At 60.0% G+C, this 26298-nt stretch overlaps 2 protein-coding genes across 4 annotated transcripts; one reads left to right on the top strand and one right to left on the bottom strand.

Annotated features, from left to right (window-relative positions):
- Positions 1–1082: 1082 nt before the first annotated feature.
- Positions 1083–12059, bottom strand: ZNF598 (zinc finger protein 598, E3 ubiquitin ligase). 3 transcript variants are annotated; one of them, XM_058710081.1, is made up of 12 exons: positions 11775–12059; positions 6707–6819; positions 6102–6231; positions 5660–5871; positions 5344–5561; positions 4849–4966; positions 4048–4283; positions 3833–3917; positions 2930–3717; positions 2389–2539; positions 2125–2275; positions 1083–2033 (listed from the first exon to the last, which is right to left on the bottom strand). In XM_058710081.1, the coding sequence occupies exons 1-12, from the start codon at positions 11997–11999 to the stop codon at positions 1683–1685; spliced, it is 2778 nt and encodes a 925-aa protein (XP_058566064.1). In that variant the 5' UTR covers positions 12000–12059; the 3' UTR covers positions 1083–1682. The 3 variants fall into 3 exon arrangements, with proteins under 3 accessions (XP_058566064.1, XP_058566065.1, XP_058566067.1); XM_058710082.1 differs by having other exon boundaries at positions 4858–4966; XM_058710084.1 differs by having other exon boundaries at positions 4087–4283; positions 11775–12057.
- Positions 12044–22165, top strand: NPW (neuropeptide W). The gene is made up of 3 exons (XM_058710097.1): positions 12044–12266; positions 21110–21757; positions 21979–22165. The coding sequence occupies exons 1-3, from the start codon at positions 12255–12257 to the stop codon at positions 22093–22095; spliced, it is 777 nt and encodes a 258-aa protein (XP_058566080.1). The 5' UTR covers positions 12044–12254; the 3' UTR covers positions 22096–22165.
- Positions 22166–26298: the final 4133 nt, after the last annotated feature.

The raw sequence follows: 26298 nt of genomic DNA, 5'->3' as shown, positions 1-26298 counted from the left end.
CCCAGGAGCGGGCTGGGGGTCATGCTAAGGCATATGCAGAGCCCAGAGCAGGGCTTGTCACACGGCAGGCATCACTTAAGCGTTGCCTAGTAAAGACATCTCTGGGGGCACTTGGGTGGCTCATTTGGTTAAGCGTCCAACTTCAGCTCAGGTCGTGATCTCCAAGTTCGTGGGTTTGAGCCCCGCGTTGGGGTCCGTGCTGACAGCTCGGAGCCTGGAGCCGGCTTTGGATTCTGTGTCTCCCTCTCTCTCTGCCCCTCCCCTCCTCACACTCTGTCTCTCAAAAATGAATAAATGTTAAAAAAAAAAAAAAAAAAAGAGAGAGAGCTCAATTCTCACGTAAGGACACTTCCTTTTCTTTATTTGGACGTGCTTGTGTTTATTTTATTTATTTTTTTTTTTCCAACGTTTTTAATTTATTTTTGGGACAGAGAGAGAGACAGAGCATGAATGGGGGAGGGGCAGAGAGAGAGGGAGACACAGAATCGGAAACAGGCTCCAGGCTCCGAGCCATCAGCCCAGAGCCTGACGCGGGGCTCGAACTCACGGACCGCGAGATCGTGACCTGGCTGAAGTCGGACGCTTAACCGACTGCGCCACCCAGGCGCCCCTGGACGTGCTTGTGTTTAGAACTACTGTTTACGTGGTTTAGGGCAGAAAGGGGAGATTTCTCTGGTCCCCTCTGAGATACTAGATCTGAATAATTCACAAATTATTTTTTCGCAGAATTTCAGACACGCTCTCTTCTGATGTGCTTCTGCGGTTTCCCTCAGTAGCTCCTGACCAGGCTGCAGGTGCAAACCTTGGCTCTGTAGGACTCCCGTGTTCTGGAAGGATGGTTTTACTGGCTACTTGACTATAGGTCAGACACGTCCTGGTGTATTCCTGGGAGGCCTGGGCGGTGCCAGACGTCCAGGACAGGGCACTGGCTGGTTGCTGCTTCCTGGGAGCACAGCCCAGCCGCCCCAGCTCCGCGCACGGGTCGTCCCCACCCCCACCCAGTTGTTCCCTGGCTGACAGCTCTGAGCCCCCCAGCTGCGGGGTGGTCTGGGAGGATAGAGAAGCTCAGAACACAGGCTATGTGCGTTATTGCAAAATAAATTTATTTGAAGATACACGGTCTTATAAAAGGTCAGAGGCAATTAGAGATCCCAGATTCAGCTTGTCTCATAAAAAGATACAACTTCAAGTAGCACAATTTTGCGTCTGCTTTTAATCCTGAACGTTCTTGAATCACGAAACAGCCAACTGTTTACACAACACGCTCAACATCTGACTCCAGCACGGGTGGACCCACAGCTTCTGGCTTGGGGGCCGCAGCGCCGCAGCCCTCTGGCTGGGGGGGGCGCCTGGAGAGGGCCACTGTTGCCACCAGCTCGGACAGCACGGACAGGCTACGGCCTCCCAGCCCTTCCCTCCCCTCACAACCTCCAAAAGCATGAAAACAAACCAAAAGCAGCCCGCCACCAAGGCCTTCGCCCGGCTCCCAGGAGGAAACGGGATGGACTCCTCTGTGACGGTGTGCTGACGGGGCAGGGTGGGCCTTCCTGGTGACCCCTGGCGGGCTGGCCAGCTGAGGGGCCGAGCAGGCGGCCTCACCAGGGCCTCACCCGGCTGCACGGCAGCCAGGAAGGAGGAAGGAGGCTCACGGGTGTGGCGGCTCCTGCCCATGCTGGCGGGAGCTACGTGAGGATCCTGGCGATGGCTTGCAGGGAGGGAAAGTCGTTGTCCTGGGCGGCGTGCAGTGCCTGGTGGCTGCTGACGTCCCCATGCGCGAGCACCTGCTGGCAGGTGGGGCACACGCAGCAGTCCAGGCCCGCCGGCCGGGCGCTGGCCTGCCATGCGCTCTTCTTCTTCTTGGCCTTGGTGCCCGGAGGCCTCTCTCGGCCTCGGAAGTGTGTGTGCGCAGACAGCAGCTCCTGCTGCTTGGCCGTGTCGGGCAGGAGCACCAGCAGCTCGTTGAAGATCTTCTGGAAGTTCTCCCCGAGCAGGTCACGGCAGCTCTTGTAATACTGGGCCGCGGAGATCACGCCCTGCCATCCAGAGCCAGACCCAGTCATGTCCCGTGCGGGCCTGAGCCCCAGCAGTGGCTGCACCGGCCCCCCACACCCCTGCCTGACTCACCTGTCTGAACTCCCCCGATTGGCTCTTGAACTTGCTGAAGCGGGCCTCGTCACTCTGCAGGAAGTCCCTGATGGACTGGATGAGCTGCAGGTTCCTCTCCCGGAAGTTCTCGGGCACCAGGTAGGCCTGTGGTGCAGGTGTCAGCCTCGGTCTGGGGGCCGAGAGATGGGGAGGAGGTGGAGGCTTCAGCCTCTGGGGTGGCCCAAGGTGAGGGCCCTCCCCGGCTCCCGGGGGCACAAGGCTGCATGGCCCACCAACACTTACGCTTTTGTGGCGGTGGCAGTGCTGGGGACGCAGGCCGGGTGTGGGCTGGGCAGGAGGCCGGAGAAGCCAGGCGGCGGCTTGCTGACAGGGGGCACCAGGCCGGGTGGGGGTGGGGGTGGAGCGCCCTTCAGGAGCACCACGGCGTTGAAGCCTGCAGGGGTGGCCCCGCCAGACCCAGAACGTGACCCTGGCTGGCTGGGCTCCAGGGGCCGCTGTGGCACCCCCCGCCGGCCAGCCCACCAGCTGCGCTCCCTCGGGCAACACTGGCCTCTTGCCCGAAGGTGACTTACTCCCTCCTCTGGAAAGGCCAAGGCCACTAGGCCTGCCCCAGTTTACAGGGAGGGTAAGCAGACTCCTCAGGGGGGTGCCGCCAAGCTTCTGGGGCGGCTGGCCCCTACCTCGCAGGCTTCCTGTCCCTGCTGGCTGGCCGGTGGCTGCTCCCCAACACAGCCCCTCAGGGTGTGCTCCCCCCTCCCCCCGGGCCCAGGGGCTCCAATCTGACCCAGATGCCCAGTGGCGGGCCTGAGCCAGGCGCACGTACCTGGGGGAGGGGGCATCCTGGGTGGGCAGGGGACTCCCAGTGCTGGGAAGTCTTCTTGGGCTGTGGGGCAGGGAAGGGGCCCCAGGGGCCGTGGGAGCCCAGGGGGCTCCTTGGGCGTGCTCCGAGCCGGGGCCGGCCCCTCCGTGTGTCCGTTGACAATGACGGCAACTGGCCCCTCGGCTCTGCCAGTGGGTGCGCCGGGGGTCCGCTCGGCCCCAGGGGATCCATCTCTGTCAGGGGGCGGTGGGGGCGGCGAGGCGGCACCCGGCTTCTCTGAGCCCACCTTCTTTTTCTTGCCAACCTTGGTGAGGGTCTGGGTGGAGGCCAGTGCCAGCAGGGAGGAGACGGCCACCGTGGTGGGCACGCTCCGGAGCTCCTGGGCGGTAAGGCCGGCGCGGCCATCCTCCTCCTCCTCCTCTGAGGGGGGTGGCCCGCCCTTCTTGCTGCCCTTGCCCCCCTTCCCAGCCTTCCTGGGGGGCTGGCTGCTGCCGCCAGCAGCCTGGGCCCCTGTGGTGGGATGCGCGACCTTCTTGCCGCCACTGCTGTTCCAGGCAGAAATGAGGCTGGTGGGGGCGGAGCTGGGCTTCGAGGCGGAGGACACCAGGGCGGGGAAGTCGTCCTCCTGGAAGGTGCTCCTGCCTCTGGCAGGGACATGGTAGGCCAGAGCCAGCCCCGCGGGGCCCAGAGCAGCCGCGGCGGTGGACGAGGAGGAGGCGGAGGAGGAGGTGGAGGCGCAGAGGCTGGGGAAGTCTTCGTCCTTGAGCTTCGAGGTGGGGGGCGGGAGGGTGCTGAGCCCAGGAAGGGGAGTGGCGTCAGCGGCCTGCGGGGCCTCCCCTGCCCCGCACTCACCTTCCGCAGGAGCCCCCCCCCCCCCCCTCTTACCCCGGTTCTGCACAAGCTTACCTTGGAAGCATGGCCCCTGTGGCCGGGCCGGCTGCCGGGAGGGACTCCTGGCTTACAGGACCATTGGCTGAGGCTTCCTTGGGGCCTGTGAGACATAAAAGGACTCGAGGTCAGCGCTGAGCAACGTCCAGGATGTGGGAACAGACCCCCTGGGTGAGCTCCCGGGGGCCCCTACCAGTCCCAGGCACTGTGCGGGCCTGGAGCCTGCCTCTCACCTCCCAGGTGGCTCCCGTGCCAGGGCAGAGTCAACTCACCTGGACCTTCACCCTGAGTCCGGGGCGGGCGCCGGGCACCTCGGAGCTCCTCGAGACCCCGCACCCCTGCCTCCTCCTTCTTGGGCCTGCCGCCCTCCTCCCGGTCCTCACTCCTGCGTGTCTCCTGCTGCTGCTGCTGCTGCTGCGCGGCCACTGAGGCCCGGATGGCAGCTGCCACTTCCCGGTCCTCTTCTTCCCTGGGAGGGGGAGGCCTTCAGGCTGGGCAAGGCCCAGGACTACAGCGGTGCGCAGAGCGAGGTGCTGGAGAGGGGCCCCCCACCCCCGATGCCTCCGGCCAGCGGGCACAGGCCCACCCTCACTGGCCAGGAGAGGGTGCTGCGGATACGGCACGACTCAGGTGCCACCCTCAGGCTGGGGCTCCCTGGGCAGCCAGGGAGCCCAGTGCTCCGGGCTCCACAGATGCCTCCGTCCTGCCCGACACCGGGGGTGGCACCCGGCCTGAGCGTGTGTTTCCATCAGCAGCATTTCACAGCTCAACTGCACGGAGCCCCCAAGTGACACAGGCCTCCGTCACTCACCCCGACCTGTGTTACTGGGGTCTCTGGCTACAGCTAGAGAAAAGAGCAGGGCACGTCTGCTTGCTCAGGACACTAAGCAGGCCCACTGCCAGGTACAGGACGCCAGACACCGGAAGGCCAAAGTCCCCCAACCCCTCTGCCTGGTCCCAGCCCAGTTGTCAGCCGCTGCCACCGCCGCGGGGCCGGCTCCAGGAGAACGTCAGCGGCACGCAAATCCTCCCACCTCTTGTACCTCCAGCTTCCTCGGCGGCTCTGCTGGGCTCCACGACCACTGGCCCGGCCCGCACGGCCTTGGCGGTTGTACCTGTCCACCTCCTCGTAGTCCTCGCCCCCGACGACCCCTGCGGCCGGCACACAGCCTGTCAGGGGCCCGGGCCAGACCGAGGCAGGTGCTCCAGGAGCCCCGAGGATGGGCTCAGACACCTCCAGGGTCTATGTCAGCCCCAGGCGCTCCTCACTCCACCCCACTGCCCCACCCCCGCCCCCGGGGGGCAGACAGGAGACACCAGGAGCCGACTGCTGCAAAGCAAAGCGCTCCCTGCGGTCACAATGTGCTCAGACGCTCAGGGCTCGTTGAGAGGCGAGGAGGTGCGTGTCTCCCGTCCACTGGCACATGAGGGGTCAGGTCAGGACCTGGGTCTGAGGTCTGCAGGCCCTCGGGGAGCGCCCGGCTGGAGCCGGAGGGAGCCCCGCTCCTCAGAGGGAAGGCTGTGCTCACCCTCGTTCCGGCGAGAGTGCCGCGGCGTGTAGCTGAACTGCAGGTCGATCTGGCGATTCTGGCGGGCCTCGGCACGGCTGCGGCTGTGGCAGGCCGTCCTGTGGGCCTTGAGGTCAATCTCGGTGCGGAAGGCATGGGTGAACTGCTCGGTGCTGCAGCGACCCTCCTCACACAGGAAGTGCTTCTCCCGGAAGTGTTCGCGCAGGTAGGCGTAGTCGCTGGCGGGGGGCCAGGGTGTCAGCCGGAGCCCGTGGGCCCCGCCACCCCGGCTAGCGGCCCTGCCCAGCCTGCTCGGGTGCCCGGGGCCCGCGCCCACCTGTAGTAGTCTTGGGCCCCATCCGAGTCACAGAAGTGGCAGAAATAGTGGTCCCGCCGCAGGTGTTTCAGCAGCTCGTCGTTGTCCAGGTAGCGCTCGTCACAGAACTTGCAGAGCGGGTGCCCGCGATGGGATGTGTCATCGGGGTCCCCCTGCATGCGGTGCCGCGCCAGGTCCTTGCGCGAGTACCATTTGCGCTCGTACGTGAAGATCTGCAGGGAAGAGGGTGCTGGGCGCCGGGGGGGGGGCCCTTCCCACAGCCCCGCAACACAGGGGACCCTGTGGCGCTGGTGCCAGCTCTGGGCCCCCAGACGCCAGCAGCCCCTCCCCGCCTGGGCTGCGCGAGGCAGGACAGCTGGGGGGACGCGCACGGCAGCGGGGGGGGGGGGGGGGGGGGGGGGGGCCGGGGCGGCGCGAGCCAGGAGAGCGGGGCGGGGCGCACCTTGAGGTGCCTGAGGCACAGCTTGCAGCAGAAGAGCTCGTGCTGCCTCCGCATGTGCTGCTCCAGGTCTCCGAAGAGGCCGAACGGCGGCAGCTCGGGGCACTGTGGGCACTCGTGCTGAAGCAGCTGCCTAGAGACACATCGGGCCCCCCCCCCGGGCCGTGCGGGCACTCAGTGGCACCGGCCGGAGGGAGCCCTGGCGCCTACTCACAGCCTCTGCGTGCGCTTTGGGAGGAGCCAGGACGACGGGCACCCGGCACGCCCACCAGCGCAGGGGCCCCGGGGTTGAGCCCGGCGGCGGGATGGCCGACCTCTGCGTAGGGCGGGCACGGTGACTACCACACTGGGAGCCAGCCCCTCACCCGCCCCGCAACAGCCGCGCCCTTCATGGGGTTTCCTGCCACGGGCTAAGATCCCAATTCACGAGGGCTTGCGTGCGCCTCACACGCCCCAGAAAGCCGGCACCGCGCTACAACCCAGCGCTTTCCCTAGACTCGCCCGGCCCATCCACCCCTGCTGGGCTGACGCCAGGAAAGCAGGGGGGGCCCTGACACAAGCCCCTCCCCAGACCCAGGCTGGCTGCAGGCCCCTGGGACCCCGCTCACCTGTACAAGGCAAAAACTTTCCCGTCCGCGAAATAGATGTCATACTTCTTCTCGTGCTGCAACTGGTGGAGGGGGATTGTGGCAAAGGCGGGAAGCTTCTTCCCAAAGACCACCTGGAACCAAGAGTGAGGGGCCTGCTGAGAAGGGCTGTGGACACCCACTGGAGGACACTGTCCGGCTAAGAAGAAAGGGAGGCACTCAGCCCCTCGTGGGAGGCCCACGTCAGGCCCTGGGGGCAGCAGTCTCTGCTATCCTGGGCCACCCAGGGCCCCCTCTCCACACCTGCGGCGTGCCCACCTGGGGTTGCCCGGATGGAGACGCAATACCCGGCCTGGCCACCAGGGGGCGGCAGGCTCTCCCTCATCCACAGCCAAACCAGCTATGCAACAGACCGAGGTCATCCCAGGGGCGGTGACCCCAGGGGGCAGTGACAGGGAGCCAGGGCTTAATCACATGGGTGTTGAGCACAGGCCAGATGCAGTCTAAGAAGCAGCTATGGAAATAATGTCACCAGGACGAGACAGGCAACCACGAGTCAAGGCCTAGTCATGCTCTGTCCACCCATGATGCCACAGAGGAGTCGGTCATGGTCCCTGACTGCTTCTTGGCCAGGTTCCTGCCTGCCATCCGGTTGTCAGGGGGGTCAGTGCCGAGCTGCGGGCACTCAGCAGGGGGAGGGTGCAGACACTCCTGCAGCCTCTTTCCCAGGGGTCTCCGGTACTCTGAGTACAGCGTGTTCAGCCCCTCCACAGAGCCCAGCCCCAGGACCCTCTCGCAGGCCCAGGCCTCCCCTCCTAGACAACAAAGGCACTGTTCCCTCCAGGCTCCCTCCTCGCTGGCCCCCACTCCCCTCCCTTGGATCCAGACACACTGCTGGTCTCTCCATGCCCCTTTCCACTCCACCACTGTCCCCCCTCGCCTGGAGCTGGTCATTCGCCTCAGCTCAGAGTCCTCACCTTGGGCCATGTCAAGGTCATCCCTGTCATGTTTAGACTCAGCTAAGCTCAGCCAGGGAGGATACCTGGGATCAGAATGGCCATGAACTTGGAAAAGCGCAGTACTGGGTGGGGAGAATGGGTGGTCACAATGTCCCCCAGCAGCAGGACGGTTAAAACGGGTTCCCTGGGGGTCCTGGGGCAGAAGCTGGGGACCTCAGTCCACACTTCTGGTGATACAATGTGGGTAGAAGAAGCCGACCCCCACACCCCCATAGGAGCCCAAGGGAAGCATCAGGGTCGAGCCACACCCATTGTGGGGGGTGGAGGAGGACGAGCTTGCCCCAACAGGCTTTTCTTCCCCTTGATGTCACGTCTGGCAAGGCTGGGCAGGGTGAACGTGACCACCCACCACTGCCCCTGCCACGCAATGAGTGGGTGCTCATTACAGCTGTGCTCCTGAGTCTCCCCCTCCCCCTGGTTTTCTCCCCAGGACCCCGGCCACTGCCCCTGCCATGCAATAAGTGGGTGCTCATTACAGCTGTGCTCCTGAGGCTCGCCCTCCCCCTGGTTTTCTCCCCAGGACCCCGGGTCTCACACTGGCCTCTTCTCAGGAGACCTGCCCCTCTGGGGCAAGCCCCCACCCAGCCCTGCTTTCCGAGCCCAGACCCTAGTCCCTACTGCCTCTTGCCAGGGGACCAGCGCCTGCACACGCAGGACCCTGAGCTGGTCAGGATGCTGCAGTCCGGCCACAGATCACAAGGCCTGTCGTGCAACTCAGGGTCCTAGCTCTGCTGAGGCAACACGGGCAGCAGACTTAGGAGCCCGGCATCTGCCCACAAGGCGGCTCAGCAGCAGCCCGTGAGGGAACCCCCAGCCAAAAGGCATCCAAGTCCAGCAGACTAAACAGAGGAACAACTTCCTTCCGCAGAGGACACCAGAGCCGGGTCGCACCGTCACCACTGCCTCCCCCAGCTCCAGCGCCTTCCTCTCAGAGGTCTGCCCTGATCCACCTTGGGAGTGTCTTGCTGCGGGCACCCTCGCTGTGGACAGAGGTAGGGTACAGTCCTCAAGATGGACTGCCAGGCTGTGCTGAGCACACGTGAGCCACGCCAGGAGAAGGGGACACTGGGCTGCCTCGGGAAGGGGTGGCAACCCCAGGAAGAGGTTGGGGAAAGGAAAGTGGCTGCGGCACACAGGCTCAAGGCTGGGTCTGTCTGAGAATGAGGGGGAGCAGGTTTGGAGCCGGGGGGTGCGAGTGGGGAAATGCTGGTGGCCCCTCCTAGACAGGCTGTGAGACGGGGCCCCCGGAGGCCTGCACCAGATGTCAGGAGAGTGAGGGGCAGGCAGGAGATGGCAGTGTGGCTTGGCGTGGCCAGTGTCCCTGCCCACAGCACAGGGTGAGCGAGTGGCAGGACCAAGTCGCCAAACAAGATCAGGGCACTGTGGCCCGACCCGGGACGCGGAGGAACCGCCAGGCATCCCACCAGCATGGCCCGAGACCCACCTACCCTAGTGATCACCGTGATGGGAGAGGATCATGGGTCTGAGGACAGAGGCACAGCCCCAGCCTGGACACGTGAGGATGGACCATCCCGGGAAGCCCTTGGGTAGGCCAGGCAGCAGGTGTTAGAGGGGGAAAGGGCACCCCTGGGTGGGCCCCAGGATACCAGGCCAATCCCTGAAGAGAGGGAGCAGGAGATGGGAGGAGAGCCCTGCTTGGACCCCCACGAGGTGGGTATGTGTTCCTGCCTGGGGCTTTGCTGCTCCCCACTCCCAGTATGCAGTGGGCGCTCCTTGAGCATGAGTGGAAGAAGGGATGGGTGGCGCTAGCATCGACCACTGGCGAGAGTGAGCCTGATGCTGAAGGGGGGCCCCATCTAGAAGCACAGGCCCCTGAGGAGCCCAGGTGGACCAGGCCAGTGGGGATGGGCCCCAACAACAGAAAAACAAGACCGGTCAGCAGGTCTGGCCTCCTGACCTGTCATCAGCAGGTCCCCTCCCACCTCCTGCCTGTGAAATGGAAGGGAGACTAGCTCAGACACATCCCACTTTGTACAGCAGCCCCATCAAACCTCTTGGACGTGCGAGGGGCATCAGGGCCAGGTGGAGCCCAAGACCTGAATCATCTCTCAGAAGAAAACGGCCTGTAGGAGAGATGTGACTGGGGAAGAAGGGTGGATGGGAAGCCTGACATTGGCCTTGCCGGTGCACCCTGGAAACCATCTGGGGTGGACAGAGACAGACCTGAGAGAGAACCTGGGAGCCTGGCCTCGCCTCTACCCTGAGCACCTGCTGGGCAATCTAGATCAGTCTGGCTCCTCGCCTGACCAGCAGCTGCAGGGCTGCTCTGCGTCTGCTCTTTGCAATGCCTGCCCCAGGGGCAGACACAGGGAAGTGCCCGGTCCAGGGGTAGGCCTGTTCTACACAGTCCCTTGGCTCACTTTCCTCCCAAGTTTTTACAAAGACTTAGTCCTGTAAGGAAGGACAGAGCAGAGGCAGGGTTCAGGGGCTGGGGGTTGCTGTGGGATTCCCTGGTGGGCATGGCACATTCAGAGGACACTGCAGGACTCAGCAAGGGAACACAAAGGACCAGGGTGGGGCTGCAAGTTCAAGAGTGGGAGGGAAGCAAGATGAACAGAGAGGATTGTCATCTCACACACTTCCCGGGACACTCTCCTGCTGCCCAGTAATTCAGGGCAGGCCCGAGAGGAAGGCCAGAATCAGCCAAAGGCACCCAGTGCCAAAGCACGCCCCAGCAGGAGCCTGCTGACAGCTGATGTCAACACCCCCTTGCCACAGAGCACTGGAAGGGTGTGGGACCCACAAGGAGTGAGAGAGGCCAGATGCCGGCTAGAGTAGCCACACATAGGTGCCTGCTCGCTTCCCGAGCGAGACCTGCACCCCCGTCCTTCCTGGAAGGAAACTACAGGTGTACTGGGAAACCTGGCCATCCAAGAGTTACGTCATGCCATGCAAACATGCAAGAGTGGCAATGCTGGGAGGCGCTCACTAAGCCACAGGCCCAAGGCTTTCCTGACCACCCCTCCACCCTAGATCTCTCCCAGGGATATCTCTGTTCACCCCATGATAGACTGGCGGCATCTCCAAGCGTCTCCTAATGGAGCACAGAGTAAGCGCCCATGGAGAGCTCGGGAATTATAGCATCAGACATAATTTCTACTTAAACAAAACGACCAAAGGAACTACTCCTCAACAATGCCATTTCTGCGTCACTTCTAGGAAGAAGAAAGTCAGATTCCCTGGCAGATGTCACCAGCCCAAGCTTTCCATGAACAAACCACGGAATTTCACAATGCTGGAAGCAAACAGATCTCAAAGCAAATCCAGGGAGCTCCAGCTAGGTGCTCCCAGCCAGCATCTGGCATTATTGGGAGGGTGGGGGAATCTCCATGGTGTCCTCTGACACCCTCCATGGCTTCCAAGTCTGGAAAGAGTCATAAACATCCCCACCTCCACTGTGGGGCTGAACCCCTCCCCGCACCCTGAATTGGCAAGGAGGAGAAAAACTTCAGAACACTTTTATCCCGATCCACCAAGAGTCCTAAGGAAACCTCGATGGTCCTGCCTTCCCCTGCGGTGGGCAGACCAAGGGCCACCGCCCCTCCATACATGAAGGCGCCGGTCTATGGAGGGAGGACTTTGCTGGGGTTAACCTGAGGGACCCAAACACACGTCTGGGCTGGAAATACCCACTTTGACCCTCTGCTTCCAGGACAGACTGCCTCTGGAGGTGCTCCCTTGCCCAGTCCCCTCCACCCCATGTCCTCCGCCTCCAGTGGAGACCCCTGAGGAATAAACTCTCCAGAGCAAGCAGGTTAGGTAGTTCTTGCTCTGATCATGCCTCTTCCTGTGGCCCGGCAGGAATCCCTGGGGCGCAGGACGAACCGTCCCCCCCCAGGGACCGCTCCCTCTTCGACCCAGCTGAGGCCAACCCCTGCCTGCCGGCCCCACGGCCGGGAGCCAGCCACGGGTGGCCCCGTCAGGCTTGTCTTTCGGAAGCCGGCGCCGCCAGGCCCGCGGCCGGACACCAGGAAGGCAAAGTCCCTTTCCGGCCGCGCCCCGCGCCCGCCCCGGCGCCCCGAACGCGCGGCCCGGCCGGCTTGGCGCACCTGGCGCAGCTCCTCGCGGCACACGGCGCAGTAGCGCTGCTCGCACAACACCCGCATCTTGGTGGAGCAGCGGTAGCACACCGGGTGGTCGCAGCGGCCCAGCGCCGTGGCCTCCAGGTCTCCGCAGCACAGCACGCAGCTCCCGCCGCCCCGCTCGGGCGTCACCGCCGCCGCCGCCTCCAGGGCCGCGCGCCGCCCCTCGGCGCCCGCCACCGCCGCCGCCATGGTCCGGGCTGCGGGCCCCTCCGGCCGGCGCGGCGCGGCGCGGCGCGGCCTGGCTCCCGGCGGGCCCGCCCCTTCCGGGACGACGTCAGCGCCCCGCCCAGCAACGGGCCCGCCCGGCGGAAGCGCGCGCTGCGACTTCCGCCCCAGCGAGGGGCGACGGCTAGAGCCTGGCTGCGCAAGGGCTCCGTGGCCAGAGCTCTTCGCGCGGGGACAGGCAGCGCCGCCGGACGGGTGCGAGTGTCCGAGCGACCCCGGATGACGCTCAGTGTAAGTGTGCCCCTACTGTGGATGGGCCGTACTCGCGTGCAAGCGCTCTCCCGTGTCGCTGCGAAATGCAGAGTTAACGCGACGGCCCGTAGTTTATAAGCTAGGCTCTCGTCTCGGGCGCCCAGCATTTCTCTCCAGCCCTCACCGCTTGTGTTTGGAACACACACGGGCCTGCTCGCCAGGCACCGCCACCACCTCCCTAAGTAAGAGTTTCCTGCAAATCCTTATTGGAAAAGACATCCATCTCCGAGCCAGGGATTGTCTCCCCCAATCCTTATGGAAAAATCAGGCAGGGAACACGTGCTCTTCACTGGGCACACCCTGCTGAGCTTGGGGGAGCGGGGTGTGGGGGGGGGGTCCTTGTCGCGGAGAAGCATCAGCGCAGGTTTGTTGAATTGATGGTGGTGAATACCGGGGCTTCCTCCCTGCCCTTGGAGGCCAGGCACACTCCAGACCTCCCTTACGTCATCGAAGGAGGCGAGTCAAATCTGAAACCTTGTATAAAAAAGGCAGTGTGTTGTAGGGAAAGAGTCTGGACTTTATTTTTAATTATTCTCTTCTTTTTTTAAAAATTTTTTTAAATGTTTATTTTTGACAGAGGCAGAGAGAGAGAGAGACAGAGTGCCAGCGGGGGAGGGGCAGCGAGAGAGGGAGACACGAAATCCGAAGCAGGCTCCAGTCTCTGAGCTGCCAGCACAGAACCCGACATGGGGCTCAAACTCACGAACTGTGAGATCATGACCTGAGCTGAAGTCCGTCAGTCGCTTAACCAACTGAGGCACCCAGGCACCCACCCCCTTCTTTTTTTGTGTAGGCTTCATGTCCAACGTGGGGCTTGAACTCACAGCCCTGAGATTGAGAGCCACCCAGATGACCCTCTTTTTATTTATTTATTTTTTTAAGTAGGTGCCATACATACCTTGGGGCTGGAACTCACTACCCCGAGATCAAGAGTCATGTGCTCCACTGACTGAACCAGCCAGGCACCCCAAGCCTGGACTTTAGAATCAGACAGAAATGGGCTGGAAACCCCCCTTCAGCCACTTACTTGCTGGCAAACTTGATTAGCTCACCAAACCCTTGGCTTCCTCAGTTGTAAAACAGGGATCATCACACCAAATAAATCTGGTGGACTGGCCACATGCAATTGCCATCTGACTCTCATGAAAGCCCACTAAATGACAGTAAAGGAATAAAACACTTTCAATCCACAAGTGCAAAGAGAACAGGAAGGGAGGATACAGCTAGTGAAACACATAAACAAATTTTAGGACAGGAAGATGATGGAGTGACTTAATTTGCAAAACATTCTTAACACATTTGGGGGGAACCCTGATAAGTTTCACTGCGGGCGTGCTGAGGCGGGGGACTAAAAACTGCAGTGTCTGCAAGTCAGTGCATGAACCCGGGGACCTGGGCCCTCCTACCCTGCCCTGATGACTGTATCCAATCCCTTCCGCCCCACCAGTGCTCTCAATAAGAGACTTTCCAGTGGAGAAACTGACCAGCCCCAGAGAAAAGCTTCACTGACCACAGCATTACAGAAGGAAAAGCCATTCCTACAGTGAAGCCCATCACTCAGCAAGCCATGCCCCCACACAAAGGGCATCCAGGTCTCATGCATACATGGGGACAGACAAGCAGCCAGATCTCTAGACTTAGAAGGAAAACCTGCAGTGTGAAAGATAGGCCAGAATAAGCCAACCCAGAGAGCAAAAGGAAGGTTTTAGAAAGAGCTGTATTTGGGGTGCCTGACTGGTAGAGCATAGGACTCTTGATCTCGGGATCGTGGGTTTCAGTCCCATGTTGGGTGTGGAGACTTCATTCATTCATAAATTAATAAACAAACATACATCACACACACACACACACACACACATAATACATACATACATACGCATGGGTGGCTTAGGTCATGATCTCATGGTTTGTGTGTTTGAGCCCTGGCATCAGGCTCTGCACTGACAAAGCCTACTTGGGATTCCCTGTCTCCCTCTCCTTGTGTCCTTTCCCTGATCTCTCTCTCTTTCAAAATAAATAAGTAAACATTAAAAAAAAAAAAAAAAGAGCTCTATTTGATATTTCCAGAAAAGATACTGCTTCCACGAAATGAGAATAAGATGCCTTGAACGATAACAAGCACCAAACAAATCAGAACAAGAAAGAGCTACTAGAAATTAAAAACATAAGTAAAAATTCAAGAGCAAAATGGGAAGATACAGTTAAAGAAATCTCCTGGCAAACAGAACAAAAAAACAGATGGAAAATAAAGAGGATGGAAATCTTTTTTTTTTTTTTTTTGATAACAGTAGCTGTGACTTCTTTTTTCTTTCTTTCTTTTTTTTTTTTTAACGTTTATTTATTTTTGAGACAGAGAGAGACAGAGCATGAACGGGGGAGGGTCAGAGAGAGAGGGAGACACAGAATCTGAAACAGGCTCCGGGCTCTGAGCTGTCAGCACAGAGCCCGACGCGGGGCTCGAACTCACAGACTGTGAGATCATGACCCGAGCCGAAGTCGGACGCTCAACCGACTGAGCCACCCAGGTGCCCCAAGAGGATGGAAATCTTACTCTAGAAGGTACGATATGTAATTAATAGGAACTTCGGAGAGAACACAGAAAACGGAGGGGGGCAAATTATGAAAGACTAAGGTAACACAGGCCATGGCTCAGGGACACAAGTCTCCATACTGAAAGGGCCCAGGCAAGGAAGAAAGGCCGCCCGCGAGTGACATCATCAGGCACGGCAGAGGCAAACAGGAGGACTGCAGACAAAGTGAAGATCCCCCCCACCCCCACCCCAGAGCTTGAAGGAGGGGGAGGTGAGGAGGGAGAAGACCCTGGAAGGATGGAGAATCAGACTTTACTCCTGGAACACGGGAAGCTGGAAATTCTGTCAAATTTTTGAGGGACTAGGATATCCATGCACACCTTCTATGCCCAGAAAAATCTTTCCACTAGGCATAAAGCCACTGCCATAAAAGGGACAATGTATTTAGCACACATGAAGCTACCAGAGGGTTCACATCTCCAAAATGTTAGGGACTATCTGTTGGAAGATGACCTGGCATCCAGAACACGGGTTTCAAGCCAGATGAGAGTGACAGCAAAGTGTGGGATGGTGCCTGTGCGGAGACTCCTGAGTAGGTGTGAGAGGAGAGGGGTATGCAGTCTGGAGCAGGAGGCTGCCACCTCCCCCAGGGAGGCCTCCAGAAAACACGGTACTCATCGGGTGCCCTCACGTGCTTGAGAATCCGGAAAAGTTACTACAAAGAGCTCGACCCATCTCTCAGAGCCTTTGGGGGAAAATAGCAAAATAAGCATATTGAGAAACAAGCAGAGAAAAAAAAGTAACAAACATTCGGCAAGAAAGGAAACCTAGCGGCGCCTGGGTGGCTCGGTCGGTTAAGCATCCGACTTCGGCTCAGGTCATGATCTCACGGTCTGTGAGTTCAAGCCCCATGTCGGGCTCTGTGCTGACAGCTCGGAGCCTGGAGCCTGCTTCCGATTCTGTGTCTCCCTCTCTCTCTGCCCCTCCCCTGTTCATGCTCTGTCTCTCTCTGTCTCAAAAATAAATAAACGTTTAAAAAAAAAAAAAAAAAAAAAAAAAGAAAGGAAACCTAACCATAGCACATTACTTGGCTTAGCAGCGACACGGTTTACACGGCCATAATAACGTGCACGCTGACCGGTGAGTTAGCCAAAAGTTGTGACAAAATCCTAGTAGAAGGCTGGAGGGATGAAAAGTGGGCTTATCGGGGTGTAAGAGGACCGGAGCTTCATCTGAATTTGTAGGAAGGCTTTTGGTGCTGCCTACGACAGATACTTTGGAAAGCAGCAGTTTATAACCTAAGGGTCTGTGGTTCCCAACTGGGGGCAGTTTTGCCCCCAAAGAGGCATTTGTGGTGGTCACAGCAGAGTGGGAACGTTCCTGGCGTCTCCTGGTTCATTAGTTTCCTGTTGCCACTGTTAAAAATCACCACAAATTTAGCAGCTTAAAACAACACATTCCTTGTCTCACAGTTAAGGAATTCAGAAGTTCTAAATGAGTCTCAACTGGGATAAAACCAAGGTGCAGGTGGGGTCCTCGCCTTCTGATGAGAGTCCGTTTCCTCGTTTTTCCAGCCTTCGAGGCGCCCTCCCCCCCCCCCCCCCCCCCGTGTCTGCAAATTGCATCATGCCAGCCTCTTGGCGTCGTCCCCACCCCTTCCCTGACCCCTCACTAAAGGACTTCCACACTAAAGGACCCATGTGACGACGCTAGGCCCACGTGGATGATTCAGGACCATCTGCTTGTATTCAGGTCAACTGATGAGCCTGCCTAATTTCTAATTTCGTCTGCAAGTTCAGTCCTCTGTCCCCTTATCCAGTAAGAGTGCACCCGTTCCAGGATATGTGGGGTGCAGACGGCTTGGGGAGAGGCTGTTACTCTGCCTGTACAGATGAGTAAAGGCCAGGGATGCTGTTACACGTCCGACAGTGCCCAGGGCAGCCCCCACAGATGCGGGCAGCGCCAAGGGTGAGGAGCCCCGATGTGGCCATCAGTTTTGCTGGGGGCTTCTGGTGGGGAGGGGGCGAAGGGAGCTTCCTGGGGACCTGAAGTCTTTGCTCTCTTGATCTGGGCTGTGGGCACACAGATGTATGTATCCCTAACAAATGCAGTTGTTAAGATGTGCACACTGAAAGTATGTTATGCCTCCTTGAAAAGACCACTGGGGGGCCTGGATGGCTCCCTTGATCAAGCGTCTGCCTCCCATTTCTGCTCTGCTCGGGATCCCTGAGTCGTGGGCTTGAGCCCCACGTTGGGCTCCGTGCTGAGCTAGGAGCCTGCTGGGGATTCTCTCTCCCCTGCTCGTGTTCTCTTTCTCTCGAGACAAAAAACAAACAAACAAACAAACAACCCACTGATTTTTAGAATAGCAGCTAAGTTTACGATTTTTAAATAGGGGTAAAACTAGAAGAAACAGCTGGGGGACTTGTGAGCACTTGCCGTCTGCAGAGCAGGACTGGGATGTGAACGGCAGGCGGGGCGGTGAGGACGCCTTTAATGTTTCTCTCCTGGTAGCATTAATTTATAATGTAAATTACCTTACTAGAAATTAGTAATTAAAAATAATAAGACAGGGGCACCTGGGTGGCTCAGTTGGTTAAGCGTCTTGAGTTCAGCTCAGGTCATGATCTCATGCTTCAAGGTTTTCAGCCCCGCGTCGAGCTCGGTACGGACAGCTCGGAGCCTGGAGCCTGCTTTGGATTCTGTGTCTCCCTCTCGCTGTCCCTCCCCAGTTAACACTCTCTGTCTCTCTCTGAAAACAAGTAAATACAACATGAAAAATAAGACGAAACAAATTTGCTCCATCACCGCGTCCTTAGGCTGGAAGTCCCCATCGGGGCCAGGCTCTGTGCCCAGTGTTGAGGCTGAGTGTCAGGAAGATGTCCTGGCCCAGGAGGGCTTGGTGCCCGTGCGGGAAAGGTGGTGCGGAAACAGGCCAAAGCCACGTTCCCTTGGTTTCCAGGAGGCTGTTGGGTGGATGAAGGGAGAGGCAGGCCCCACAGAGGAGAGTCAGTTCTCATGGCCATGGACCTGTCACCTCCTCCCCTCCTCCCACGGTGGAGCTTTGGCTCCAGACCCTTAGTGGGAGAGGGGCAGAGGCCTTTGTCACTGGGTCCCTGGGTTCAGGGCTGGGCAGGGCACAGAGCCCCCCCCCCGTACCCTAAATTGGGAGTCCCCAGGACTACTGTGTGCTTCGCTCCCCCCACCTGGCCCTGGGCTCCCTCCCCCCAGGCCTTCTGCACACCTGCACCTGATAGGAGCCCCGCTTCCTCTCTGCCTGGCCTTCGTCCCTTGTTCCCACCATGACATTTTCCTTCTCGGCTCCACAGCTATAAAAAAGCAGGACAAGTGGCTCGGGTTTTAACTTCAGATACCGAACATGATCGTGCAGAGTACTTTCCTCTCTTCAGCCGTCGTGCTTTGGGGATTTGTCTGCGCTGGTACTTGTAGCTGGACTTCAGTGTTCTAACCGCCACGGAGACTCCATTGCCGCCTAGCCACAGGTGATCCTATGCTGACGCCTCTCTTCGATCCCTGGGGGCTCCAGGAGCCCCCAAGTACCCTTAAAAGGGAGGATGTGCAGCGTCAGAGGACCCTGGCAGCCCGCGTCGTGCCGCGGTGCCCGCCCACCGCACACTCCAGGCGGCTCTCCAGGCCCCTTATGGTGCCCCGGGAGAGGCTGCTTTCCATGAGGTTCCCTGATCCCGTGGTCCTCCAGGTGCGCCCACGGCTCCCTCTGCGCCCGCCACCCCAGCAGCGCCTGCCCCGTCACCCCTCCATCAGAGTGTTTTACCAACAGTTTAGGAGGCAGGTCAGCCTCTGGGACGGTAGCAGCCACAACCATTTTTTTATTTTTATTTTTTAAATTAAAAAAATTTTTAATGTTTACTTTTGAGAGAGAGAAAGAGACAGAGAGCACAAGTCGGGGAGGGGTACAGAGAGAGGGAGACACAGAATCCAAAGCAGGCTCCAGGCTCCGAGCTGTCACACAGAGCCCGACGCGGGGCTTGAACTCATGAACCGTGAGATCATGGCCTGAACTGTAGTCACTCAACTGACTGAGCCACCCAGGCGCCCCTTAAATTTGTAAATGTTTTTATTTATTTTTGATAGAGACAGAACGTGAGCAGGGGAGGGGCAGAGAAGGGGAGACACAGAACCGGAAGCAGGACCCAGGCTCCGAGCTGTCAGCACAAAGCCCGATGTGGGGCCCAAACTCATGAACCCCGAGACCGTGACCTGAGCCGAAGTCAGATACTTAGCTGACCGAGCCACCCAGGCTCCCCTGCACAACCATTTTTTTTAGCAGCTACTGTGTGCTAGGCATGGCCCCAACACCCACGCCTGAGTTCATGCTCACAGCGAGCTGATGAGGGGCCATTATCATTCCCAGTTTGCAAATGAAGAAGCAGACAGGAGAGACTGGGACACACACCCTTCTCCCACACCGCCCACCACCAAGCACGGCACACATTCCCCCCCCTGTTCGGCAGGGCCCTGTGGGGAGGGCTGCTGCTGCTTCTGACTGCCCCCCCCCCAGAGCTTGCCAGAACCGTGTCGGGCCCCTCCTCCCTTCGGCAGGTGCCATCCTCTGCCCCCACAGCCCCACGATGGTCCCTTGACATGGAGACCTGGGAGGAAGGACTGGCCCAGGCTCTGTTCCCTTCAACTCCCAGAATCACCCCTTCCCTTTTGCTAAAGACACAGGCAGAGGGTGAGGGACAGTTTCCGTCAAGAACTTCAGCTCAGGGGCGCCTGGGTGGCGCAGTCGGTTAAGCGTCCGACTTCAGCCAGGTCACGATCTCGCGGTCCGTGAGTTCGAGCCCCGCGTCAGGCTCTGGGCTGATGGCTCGGAGCCTGGAGCCTGTTTCCGATTCTGTGTCTCCCTCTCTCTCTGCCCCTCCCCCGTTCATGCTCTGTCTCTCTCTGTCCCAAAAATAAATAAAAAACGTTGAAAAAAAAAAAAATTTAAAAAAAAAATAAAAAAAAAGAACTTCAGCTCAGACCCCCAACCTGGGGATCTAGGTTGGAGCCCACTCGCCCCACTGTTACCCAGCAGGTGTGATCCAAACAAGTCCATTTTCCTGGTGCCTTAACCTTCCTCACTGGCAAATGGGGTCAGTAATTGACCCTCCTCAGCGCGCCTGGCTGGCTCAAGTCCCTGGAGCACGTGACTCTTGATCTCAGTGTTGTGAGTTCGAGCCCCACATTGGGTGTAAAGAGTACTTAAAAAAGTAAAACCTTGGGGCGCCTAGGTGACTCGGTTAAGCGTCTGTCTCCTGATCCCAGCTCAGGTGATCTCAGGGTCTTGAGTTCAAGTCCCGCCTTGGGCTTTAGGTGCATAGCTCACATAAACAAACTTAAAAAAAATAATCATCCTACCTTCATGGCATTGTTAGGAAATAAAAATAAGACGTTTCAGGATCCTTGGTGTCTGGAATCTAGAAGGTGTTAGGTGAATGTTGTGGTTGCTGGGGGTGCGGTGAAGTCGGATTCTTTTGAGGGCTGCATCCTTCCTGGGCTGGGGCTCTGGCAAGAACGGGTCGGGCTCTGCCCTCTGGAAGGGGTTGTTAAACCCCTATCGCCAGGAAGGAATACTCGGGGACTATTCACACGAGGGCCATGTAGACGGGATCCTGAGTGATGGCGAGGAAGGGAAGGATGTTGCAGGCACAGAAGTGCAGAGGTGGGCAGAATCACTGGTTGCTGGGTACAGCAGAAAGATGATGGAGACTGGCCAGAGAAAATGGTCTTGGGTGGGGGGAATCAGGACCAGAAAGCAGGCTAGAGGGCCACAGGGCCTCATCCTGCCCAAGCCAGGGCTGCCGGATGAGAGGGGCTTCTTCTTGATTCTGGAAGCCCTAGGGAACCACTAACCACCTCAGGGAGGGCTCCGTGTGGCCAAGCTCGTGGTTGCAAGCATCCAGCTGCAGCTGGGAAATGGGTTGGTGGGCAGAGGCGAGGGTGGGAAAGGAGAGGAAGGGGTAGGGGACAAACTGAAGAGCTATGTAGGTGAGGACAAGAGAGCCCTCCGGGAAGTAGGTCCACAGGGGGTTCTTGAATGATGCAGAGGGCTCTTCCAGCCTCCGCCTTTCCTCTTCAGTGTACAGCCTGCAAGAGCTGTGGTTAAGGGGGCACCCATTCTCCTTGGGGGGAGGAGGAAGAGCAGCCCCCTGGGGGAGGGGACGACAAGGGCGCTCCCAGCGGATCGTCAAGATGAGCTCTGGCTGAAGGCCCACGGCCACTCAGAGAAGGTGCTCTGAGAACCCACCCACGTTCTTGCCACGGCAGCCCGGGCCTCTCTTCTCCCTCCTTTGGGAGCCCAGCGGGTACCGCCGGGACGAGCAGGGGCGGGGCCCACGAGCGGTTATAGTCGGATCCACGGCGCTCCGGCTCCCTCCCCGACGCCGCCGCAGTCCCGCAGGGCGCCGAGACCCGGTTGCGTTAGTTCCTGGCCTGCCCCGCCGGGCGGCCGTGCACGTGAGCATCCTGGCGCGGGGCACGGGGGTGCGGGGCCCTGCGGGCCGGCCGGTGCTCGCATTGTTGCTGCTGCTGCTGCTGCTGTCGTCGCTGCCCGCTGGCGCCTGGTACAAGCACGTGGCGAGTCCCCGCTACCACACGGTGGGCCGCGCCGCGGGCTTGCTCATGGGGCTGCGCCGCTCGCCCTACATGCATCGCCGCGCGCTGCGCCTCGCTGCCGGACCCGTTGCCTCGGACACCCAGGGCCTGGGCGCGTCCCCCCAGGAGCCATCTGCCAGAGACACCCTCCGTCCGGCGCCCGTCCCCCGAGGTGCTCTTCTGCTGCCCTCTGGGGTTCGGGAACTGTTGGAGACCGGAAGGCACTCGCGCGCAGGGCTCCGGGTCAGTGCGCCTTGGAGCTGGCGCCTCCCGGATCTCGCGCCGGAACTGGAGCCAGGGCTCCTCCGCGGAGCAGGCCAGGTACGTGGGGAGAAGGGGGCGAGGACGTCTGGGGAGATCTGAGCCCGGTGGGCCCACTCACATGCCCACGAGGCACCCCACGACTCTCCTGTCTCCCACTCCTTAGGGAGAAAGGCTTCCCTGGAGTGTCGTACCCTTTCCAGCCTTGGGGACGTTTTGTGGGGCGGGTGGGTACTGGAGGGCGCACAGCCCTGTCCTCGAGGCCCTGCTCTTCTTTCTAGAGCCTTTGGAGAGTCTCCTGTTCAGCCACGGTCTGCCCAGAGAACCGCGTTCGCCGGACCCCACCTCTCCAGGGCTATCCTGAGCGCAGCCCCTGCTGGCAATGCCCTTTCTCCTGACCCAGGCAGAATAGATTAGTTCTCTAGGGTTTACAGCGACTGGTCAATAAATTTGCCTGGTTCATGTGTCCCCATGTGTGACCCCTTTCCTCTGTGACGTGTACTTAGCATCTAGCTCTAGGGCACAAACAGCTGCACCCACGCCCTGGCAAATATCAGGAGCCTTCTCTCTGGCCAAGGGATGCCCGCTCCTAACCATCTCCAACTGTAAGTGCTTGGGGAACAGAAGGGGGGACAGAGGCAGAGACATTGCTGGGGCCTAGGTCCCCTTTTCCCTTCTCTGCCAGTACTGCCCCTCCTATTTGGGGGTGGGGTCATCAGACCAGGTCCCAGGGTCCCACAGGAGGGGAGAGGTCTCATGGGAGGTAGGCACGAGTCAGCCCCTGGGTCCTGCTGCCATCCACCAGAAGGAGAGTAGGCACTCATACCCTACCAGCTGAGAGGGCGAGCCCCCACCTCAGCCTCCCAGGAGCCCTGCAAGTGCCCCCCCCCCTCACTGTGGCCCCTGGCCAGGTTCGGGAGCCCTGGCAGCCCACCCAGCCTTTCCCCCATCTCCCGGCTTCATTTCAGCCATGATCTTCTTTGTACCCCTTCTTCAGGCCATGCTCTCCTCCTAGGGAGGAGAGGCCCCTTGCCTCCCCAGAGACTCTTCCCCCTCTGGTCCTCTCCACATTTCCAGTTATTGGCTCCAAGCCCCGTGTAAATGTGCTCTGCCATCTTGAATAAGGACCTCCCTCCACCTGGGCCCCCTTGTAGATCCTGCTCACAGGTGCCCGGGCCCCTCCACCCTTCTGCTCCCTCATTAACCCTCCTCAGTATGGGCTCTGACTCCCACAACTGTTCTGGACCAGACCTCGAAGTGCCCGTCTGCTGTGCCCTGATACCGTCTGCCTCCCGGAGCCCTCCCTTGGCCATTTGGCAAGGTCTTCCCTTGGGGCACCCAGCAAGGACTGGAGGAGGGGTGGTCCCATGCCTCTTGGGCCAGCTAAGTTCGACAGGCCCACCTAGAACTGGCCCCCACATTCCCCTTGGCCTCTGGAAGCCCCTGTCTCCTTACTGGCAACTCCTCATCTCCTGGATGCATCCTTCTCCCCACGTGGTCCCCTAACGTGGGCGCTCTTTTTTACTCCACCCTCCCAATTCTTACCAACCCCTGGATTTATTTATTTATTTATTTTTAAAAATTTTTTTCAACGTTTTTTATTTATTTTTGGGACAGAGAGAGACAGAGCATGAACGGGGGAGGGGCAGAGAGAGAGGGAGACACAGAATCGGAAACAGGCTCCAGGCTCCGAGCCGTCGGCCCAGAGCCTGACGCGGGGCTCGAACTCACAGACCGCGAGATCGTGACCTGGCTGAAGTCGGACGCTTAACCGACTGCGCCACCCAGGCGCCCCTATTATTTATTTTTTAATGTTTTTTTTTAATTTTGAGGGAGAGAGACAGACAGTGAGCAGGGGAGGGGCAGAGAGAGAGGGAGACACAGAATCCGAAGCAGGCTCCAGGCTGTGTGCTGCCAACACAGAGGCCAACGCGGGGCTGGAAGTCACGAGACGCGAGATCATGACCTGAGCCGAAGTCAGACGCTTAACCGACTGAGCCACCCGGGCGCCCCGACCAACCCCTAAGTTTACTGACTCTGATTCCAGGATCTGCACTGAGGGGAGGGGCGGCCACCTGACTCCTCAGGTCAACACACTCTCTGCACTCCAAGTCCACTCCTGCCAAACTTGGTCTTTCACAACACGCGTGTCCTGTGCACAACACCTCAAGGGCTCTCCACCACTGATGGCACGAAATCCATGTGCCACGTGCACAAAGTCTAGGGCTGCCCTGTCCCCCAGTCTCATTGCTCCCTCCCCTCCCTCACACAGAGAGCAGGAACTCTGGGCAGATTCCAGAACAGCCCCACGGTCCACCCTGAAGAAGGACTCTGGGGCCTCAGGCCATGTTTAAATGCCCTCCTCAAGGGCTGTGCCAGTCCTGGGCTTGCCCTTGGATCTAAGCGATGTTTCCCCAGTGCTCAGCAGCGCCTGGTGCCAAGTGGCCTGCAAATGTTTGGTCACAAGTGCCGGAACACTTGGTGAGACGCTAGATTTCACGAGGCCTGGAGGTACCCCAGTCCAGAGAGGTTGGTGCCAGGTCCAAGGTGAAAGAGCGGTGCCGATTAGGGACTTGGCAGAGGCCCAGCTTCCCTGCCCACCACCTACGTGCACCCCCGTGCCCCTGCAGTACAAGGAGCCCCAGTGCGTCGCTCCCGCTCTAATCTCCACCCAGCCCGGGAGGCCGAACTGAGTCGGAGCCAGAGGGGCGGGGCCTGGGCCAGCCCCTCGGATGAAGCAATCCCAGCGACAGGCAGCAGGTGGCGCTGCGCGGCTGCTCTCTCCGGCTGCAGTCTCCCTGGGAGCAGGGGCGTGGGCGGGCCCAGAGCGGGTGGGCGGGCTCCTGCGCTGCCTCCCTCGGTGGTCGTCGCGGTTCTCCCCTTCTTTCCCCTTCTCGTCTCCGGGTCTCTCGTTCTCATCACAGTTTCCGTCGCGCTGGTCCCCCGCCTGCTCCAGTTTCGAGCTCTGAAGAGAAGCCTGGCGTAGTCCGAAGGCCATAAGCGAGGTCCTGTCATCCCGTGGGGCCATTAATGCCCATTAGGGAGGCAGCGCCGGCCTGGGAAGCTCTGGGCCATTACCGGGGCGTCAGACTAATGGCTCCACCCCACAGACGGGCCCCCGACCCTTCCTCTGGCTCGGGACCAGGCCTCAGCCCACTGCCACAGCCCAGAGTCCCCGCCCAGGCCCAGGCTCCGCCCATCGCTGGGGGCGTTGCCCCTGGGAGGTAGCCAGAGCTCGGAGGAAAGCCCCCTCCCCACCAGTGGAGCCCCAGGCCAACCCACACCCCAGGTGGACCCTCTGCGGAGGGAATCCCCGGGAAAGGTCTCCGTCGCCGCCTGTCGCAAGGCCTGTGTGGCAAGGTGGCAGGAGTGGTCGATGAGGGCTTCGGGGCTTGGGGATCACCTCCCACCTGACCTCCCCCTGCTGCCAGCCTAGATGATCAGTTTCTCTGGCCCATTTCGCGGGAGACCCCAAACAGCTTACAGCCCCTGAACACCTTTCTGTCTGCTCTTCTGAGCCTCTGTCCATGCTGTTCCCTTGGTTTGTTTCTCTGTCTCGCTTTTCTCTCTCAGTCAGAGGCTGGAGGAAGGGCATGGGAGAGTTTGCCCAGGACAGCAGCTGGGTTGTCTTCCCTGCCTCTGTTGTCGGGCCCCCATTCTTCCCCTGCTCCTCTTCCCCATTCCTGCTCCCCCTTTGGAACTTAACCTGCAGCTCTCCTTTATTCTGGGGTGTTACCTACCTCCCTTATTAACTCTACTTTGTTGCCTTTTGTTATGCTGTGAAGCAGTGTTCCTGGCCCCTGACTATGACCACCCACCCCTGATTCCGCCTGCCTCCAGTGGTGGTCTGTTCCCATCCATCGTCACTCACTGGCTGAGTCCTGGGCTGCGGGACGCAGTGAGGGTCAGTGGCTGATCCTGGGAGTGTCTGTCCTATGTGTGTGGGTGGGGTGGGGGGGGGGGGGGGAGGAGATGTCCAAGCTTCCCAACCCGGAGGACCAGGGGTTCCTACCTTCTCTGCCCCCAGCCTGGGGGGCTCCCATCCAGCCACCTCCCTAGATGCTGGTGTGGCCCCAAGCTACAGCCTGGCAGGTCCTGGCTGGTGCTGGTTGCTATGGGGTGACCCCTAAGCCCCATCAGGAATAGTATATAGTAGACAGCACTGCAACACCCATCCTCACAGCCACTGGGAGCAGCAGCACCAGTTGGGTCCGGAGAGGCCACTCACAGGCCAGACAGGCAGCCTCGGGACAGAAAAGCAGACAGACGCCTATGGCGGCATCAGCCAGGAACTTAGAGGTGGGGGTGGGGAAGCAGCCATGCAGCTTTGGCCTAAGTGGCTTTTAGGGGCAGCAGCTGGGGTGTGGACACCCAAGGGGCTGCAGCCCAGGAGGCTGCCCAGAGGAGGGCTCTGTGCTTGGGCGGAGGCTGGGAGCCCAGGCTGAGGGCACTGGAGAGGGGAGAAGGAGCGGCAAGCACTAGGCCCAAGCTGAGCCTGCCTCTGCCCCCATGGGGAACTGTCTGGGCTGGCTAAGCCTCAGCCCTGGGAACCAGGTATGTGCAGGGGGCTGGGCAGGCTGGGAAGGGGCAGGGGCAGGCTG

This window comes from Neofelis nebulosa, chromosome 18 (genome assembly GCF_028018385.1).
Source record: "Neofelis nebulosa isolate mNeoNeb1 chromosome 18, mNeoNeb1.pri, whole genome shotgun sequence".
NCBI lineage: Eukaryota > Metazoa > Chordata > Mammalia > Carnivora > Felidae > Neofelis > Neofelis nebulosa.
The sequence above is the reverse complement of the archived record's forward strand: the minus strand, read 5'-3'. Positions and strand labels throughout refer to the sequence as shown.

What these genes read in the sequence shown, in the direction of transcription:
- ZNF598 (XM_058710081.1), bottom strand. Translation starts at nt 11,999, where the DNA reads ATGGCGGCGGCGGTGGCGGGCGCCGAGGGGCGGCGCGCGGCCCTGGAG. An exon ending in TGTGCCTCAGGCACCTCAAG is followed by an intron (nt 5,872 to 6,101) that starts GTGCGCCCCGCC and finishes TCTTCCCTGCAG; the next exon opens with ATCTTCACGTACGAGCGCAA. An exon ending in CAGGATGCCCCCTCCCCCAG is followed by an intron (nt 2,540 to 2,929) that starts GTACGTGCGCCT and finishes CCACCCCTGCAG; the next exon opens with GCTTCAACGCCGTGGTGCTC.
- NPW (XM_058710097.1), top strand. An exon ending in TCCTCCGCGGAGCAGGCCAG is followed by an intron (nt 21,758 to 21,978) that starts GTACGTGGGGAG and finishes TCTTCTTTCTAG; the next exon opens with AGCCTTTGGAGAGTCTCCTG.